The sequence below is a fragment of the Diabrotica undecimpunctata genome, chromosome 2 (genome assembly GCF_040954645.1).
Source record: "Diabrotica undecimpunctata isolate CICGRU chromosome 2, icDiaUnde3, whole genome shotgun sequence".
Lineage (NCBI taxonomy): Eukaryota > Metazoa > Arthropoda > Insecta > Coleoptera > Chrysomelidae > Diabrotica > Diabrotica undecimpunctata.
In genome coordinates, this window is record NC_092804.1 from 96,463,932 (window position 1) to 96,468,784 (window position 4,853).

Consider the following 4,853-nt stretch of genomic DNA (forward strand, 5'->3'; position numbering starts at 1 on the left):
TCAATCTAATGGGTGTTAAAAACAAGCTCGTATGTCGGTACTAGTTTCATACTATATTCGGCTTCTCTTTGCTAGTAGAACAACCTCATACTGTTCTTTTCGCACTAATTATGCGTGCTATATACAGTTTTCAGATTACCACAACTGTATAGTATTTTTTTGCTACTAACATTTATATATTAGCTTATTCTTAATGTAAGCTTAATTTATTCTAAACAACAAAAATTGAAAAACAAACAATTATAAAAAAGCTATTATTTGTAATATTTGGAACATGAACATGTATTTAAACAGACTTGGAACATGGAAATTTGGTTAAAATTATAATTAATTGGGCAATTGTTACAAGCCATTATGTATTTCTGCATTTCCTGTAACAGAGTTCTCTGAGGGAATATTTACTTCACTATTGTGAACAGTGTTGGCAAAAGAAGTTAAAGGCATTGTAATACTTTTATTAGAAGTAAATCAACAAATCAAAACAACTACATGACACTATACTAACACTTATTTTGCATTATTTACCTAGGTAAAAAAGTAAATACTGTTTACCTACAGAGAGAAAATTTACTTCTTGTAGTAATTAAATAAATAATAGTAATTTTTCATGTTAGTAGTAAAAAAATCTATTTATTGCTCCAAACGATTAATTTATTTTTTATAGATTTATTTGAAATATTTTATAACTTGATTCTCAAGTTCATTTATTTTTTGGGACAAACGATAATGTTCATTTCTCAATTCCTTTACTTTTGATCTGAGAACTTCCTTCCTTGGAGTATGGGAAGATATAAGTAAAGGTGTTTGAGTGCTCAATGTTGGAGAAAATTCTGAGAGTGGTGAAGTTGATTTGTCTACATTATCTGTAAACAGAAAAAAATGTATTATACATAAGTCAATACTCTTGTAATAATAGAAAAAAAGTCCAATTTAGAAATGTTATAATGTATTGTATATTTCTTTTGGAAAAAGAGTGCTAATTCTATCAGTTGTTATGAATGAATCCTCTGAATGTTTACTACTAGTATTAAAATTCATATAACTTTTAATAACTTTTATTTTTAACTGTTTTTTAAAAATAGGATTATACATAGAGTGGATCAAACAGACTAAATAACCATGTATAACCTGTAGAGCATTCTTAACTTTGATATATAATAAGATAAGGAACACTATTTAAAATTGAAACATAGGTTTCAATAGTTTAGAAACCTCCTTTTAATTTTAATAACGTTTTGCACTTGATGTCTTATCATGAAACATTAATATCTGATATTAAAAATAAATATCTTTTTGGGATAACCAACATATTTAAAACTTCACTGTCCAATGAATCACATATGATTCAAATAGCGTGGTTATATGCTAAATGGATTATATATAATCCATTCATGATTCAAATGTGATTCAAGAGTAGGTCATGATATTTAATATTAAAATAACATTGGACTTGGAGACTCTTCGTAGCTATTACCATTTGGACAGTGAAGTTTTAAAAATAATAGATAAGTATTTACCAAAAAACACTAATAGAAAATGACTTACCTAAAAGTGAATATGAATGATCACGGTGATTGTCTGAGGATCCCTGCATACATGAAAAAATGGTAGGAACTGCAGTAGGCTTAAGCCTGTTACGGAGATAATTTAAGAAACAATTGTCATCAAAATGTAGATGACAAAGTTGATAACTTTTATGAAAAGCTGTAAGCTTTACATATAAATCCTCCCGTCCAGCAGCTCGTGCCCAAGTTTCTGCCCTGAAACAAATATATTTTAAAGAATTTGAAAATTATTGACAATTGACTAGATAAAATGGATAAAAAATATTACTACGCGAAAACTTAATCATTATAGATTACAAAATTTAGCAAATTTGTAAGTACACAAATATTATTTTTTAATCCCACAGATCCTACAACCCTTGTGCCAAGACACAAAATTATCTCAAACGATTGCATCTATAAAATCAGAATCCCCGCCATGGTCTAGAACACCTCCTTTTATAAACACTTCTCTCTGTAAATTTAATAAGCAACTAACAAATAATATCTTTTTTCGACAAGCTTTCAAAGATATTGTGAATACATCCCACTATGATAAGGTGCTTTATACCGATGCATCCCGAAACGCAGATGGAGTTGGCTGTTCTGTCACTACAGTTGATACAGTGCTGCGACAATACCGAATATCAAACGAATGTAGCGTATTTTCAGGAGAACTCTTTAGTATTTCAAAAGCTCTCGAGTTCCCTTTTGACAATCATCAAAGTGTAGCTCTGTGTACCGATTCCTTATCCGCAATTCATTCGTTAAAAAATATTTACAATCAACATCATTTAGTACAAAAAATATTAGAATCGATCCATCTCCTCACTTCCCGAGGGACTTCAATAACAATAATATGGGTGCCTTCTCATATCGGCATCCAAGGAAATGAGATGGCTGACAGCGCTGCAAAAGAAGCATCTACATCCAACCTACCTGTCTACAACATACAGCTCCAAGAAGACTTAAAATCAAAATTCAAAAGGAATATCCAAGACAAGTGGCAGAAACTTTGGATCACCAAAAACACAAAGCTCAGAGAAATACAACCTAATGTTTACAGCTATTTATCCCTAGCATCTCTGAACAGAAAAGAAAAGATAGCAATACGAAGATTGAGAATAGGACACACACGTTTGACACACGGTCATCTTATGTCCTCTACAGACCAACAGTTATGCTCTCACTGCAACGATATTCCTATCACTGTCAAACATATCCTCACAGAATGTCAGCACTACCAGGCCACCCGCATTGCCAACAATATAACCCATAGTCTAGAAGAACTTCTGAACTGTTCAAGCCGACTCAAGAGCCTAATAGACTTTTTAAAGACTTCTCAATTGTTTAACAAAATATAATTTACATAATATTTTTATTCTTCACAATTGTAAACTTTGTATCATAACTTTGTAAGTACTATTGTAAACCTTTGCTCCCGTGTCAATGACCTAAGATGTTGAGACACGTTAATTCTAAAAAAAAAAAAAAAAAAAAAAAAAAAAAAAAAAAAAAAAAAAAAAAAAAAAAAAAAAAAATTATTTTAATAGTTGTAGAGGTACAAAAAGTAGGGATCTAGGGATCTTCAAAAATGAACCAGTCTTAAATCATTTAAACTTGTAATTTACGTTTATTAGTTACGGATATTGACAAAAGAAATACATACCTTTGAGGATCCTTGGGAAACGTAACTCCCGTCTTCGAACGTGAATTTTTGCAAGTGTTCACAACACAATGGTCTCCAGGCATAATGAAATTACAAATATCTCTTGGAAACCACAAAACTAATATAACTAATATATACCTACGTATATTAGTACGTACATAATATACGAAGTTGAAATTTGATAATACAATTTAGTTCTGAAAAGAACTATTTTTAGACTTAATTAAACGAAAAATAAAACGACACAGAAATAAACAAACAAATCACGACTCACGGCAGATGACTACACGTCACATTAATACCAGTCGGATGTCACTAGCGTTTGGTCTGTTTTCAATATGGCGATATGGCCTGCGCTAAATGATGCGCGTAGTTTTTCCCGCCTGTCGAGTGTCCATACCATCCCATACCACCCCATACCATCGAGCAAAAAGACAAAAGAGGGAATCTAATCGTTATGAAAAGGAGACCAAAAAAGTGGCCTCTGATGGCGGACATATCTGGAAATGCGAATGCGCCGAATTTAAATTTCATGACACTTCACAATAATCATACAGTGGTGTAGGGGTTCTAATTTATCTATTTATTTATTATATTACATAATATTAATATTTCATAATATTAATACATAATACACTTAAAATACTTTTTTAACACTAGAACACAATAAAGTTTTAATTAAATAATAACAATAATAGTCTAAAATGTGAAACAATTGTTAAAAACTTCAATGCAAATACAAATAATCTTTCATGTGACACTTGGGACAAACAATAACATCAGCAATAACATAACCCAACTAAATTTGATTTCTTAAATAAGGAAAGAGCCAATGACGTATAATATATAGACTCGGTGAACGCTTTAAAAAGTGTCCGCAACATGAAATACCTTTGTTATTGTTTATTGTTTTGATACGAAGTTGCACGAAGTTCATGATTTCTTACGAAGCATTACCATAGAATCATGGTCATGGTACAATGAATACACATGTGTATTCATTGTACCATGCCATAGAATAATCGTAAACATTTTGTGTGTTTACATATTTTATGTGACAAGCAAATTTTATTTTAAATTTTTAAGAGTCATTTACCTACTATTTTAGTAAAATGCCATTTAAGTGTCTTGTCTGTGGTCGCGGAAGTTCGAAGAGCGAAACGTTATCACTTTTCAAGTAAGTTATTTTTTATATGTATGTTTTATAAATATTAGGTTATGTGGCCAGTGGAGGCGTTATAGTTGTTATTTATTTAATAAATAAATAAATTATTATGCATTATACTGAATACTAACAATTTCCATTAGATTTTTTGTTTTTTTTTATTAAAATCATTGCATAGAATTTTTCTTACTAATTTTTTTTTTATAGATTTCCTTTTGGGGAAGAAAAAAAAGAAATTTGGATAAACATATTACAATTAAATAAAAACAAGCTTTCCAGATGGTCACGTATTTGTTGTGATCATTTTGATCCAAATGATCTTATCACGAAATCTGGCTTTGTTCATCTAAAAGAAAATGCAAAACCATTAGCTATACCAAGGTGGGTAATTCTTTTATTAAATTTTTACATTGGTATTTAATATTTATATAAATTTTCTGTTTATGGTTTCTTCTATATTGTGTTCTCTTTGCAT

General features: G+C 30.2%; 1 protein-coding gene across 1 annotated transcript; it reads right to left on the reverse strand.

Moving 5' to 3' along the window:
* Positions 1–375: 375 nt before the first annotated feature.
* On the reverse strand, positions 376–3,576 carry LOC140434742 (uncharacterized). Its single transcript, XM_072523231.1, has 3 exons — positions 3,214–3,576; positions 1,546–1,760; positions 376–863 (listed from the first exon to the last, which is right to left on the reverse strand). Exons 1-3 carry the CDS (start codon positions 3,294–3,296, stop codon positions 667–669), a joined length of 495 nt encoding a protein of 164 aa, XP_072379332.1. The 5' UTR covers positions 3,297–3,576; the 3' UTR covers positions 376–666.
* Positions 3,577–4,853: the final 1,277 nt, after the last annotated feature.

Excerpts from the sequence above, each read along its gene's own strand:
- LOC140434742 (XM_072523231.1), bottom strand. The coding sequence starts at position 3,296 with ATGCCTGGAGACCATTGTGTTGTGAACACTTGCAAAAATTCACGTTCG. Across the intron at positions 1,761-3,213 it reads TTTCCCAAGGATCCTCAAAG|GGCAGAAACTTGGGCACGAG; the intron begins GTATGTATTTCT and ends TATTTGTTTCAG. Across the intron at positions 864-1,545 it reads TCATTCATATTCACTTTTAG|ATAATGTAGACAAATCAACT; the intron begins GTAAGTCATTTT and ends TTCTGTTTACAG.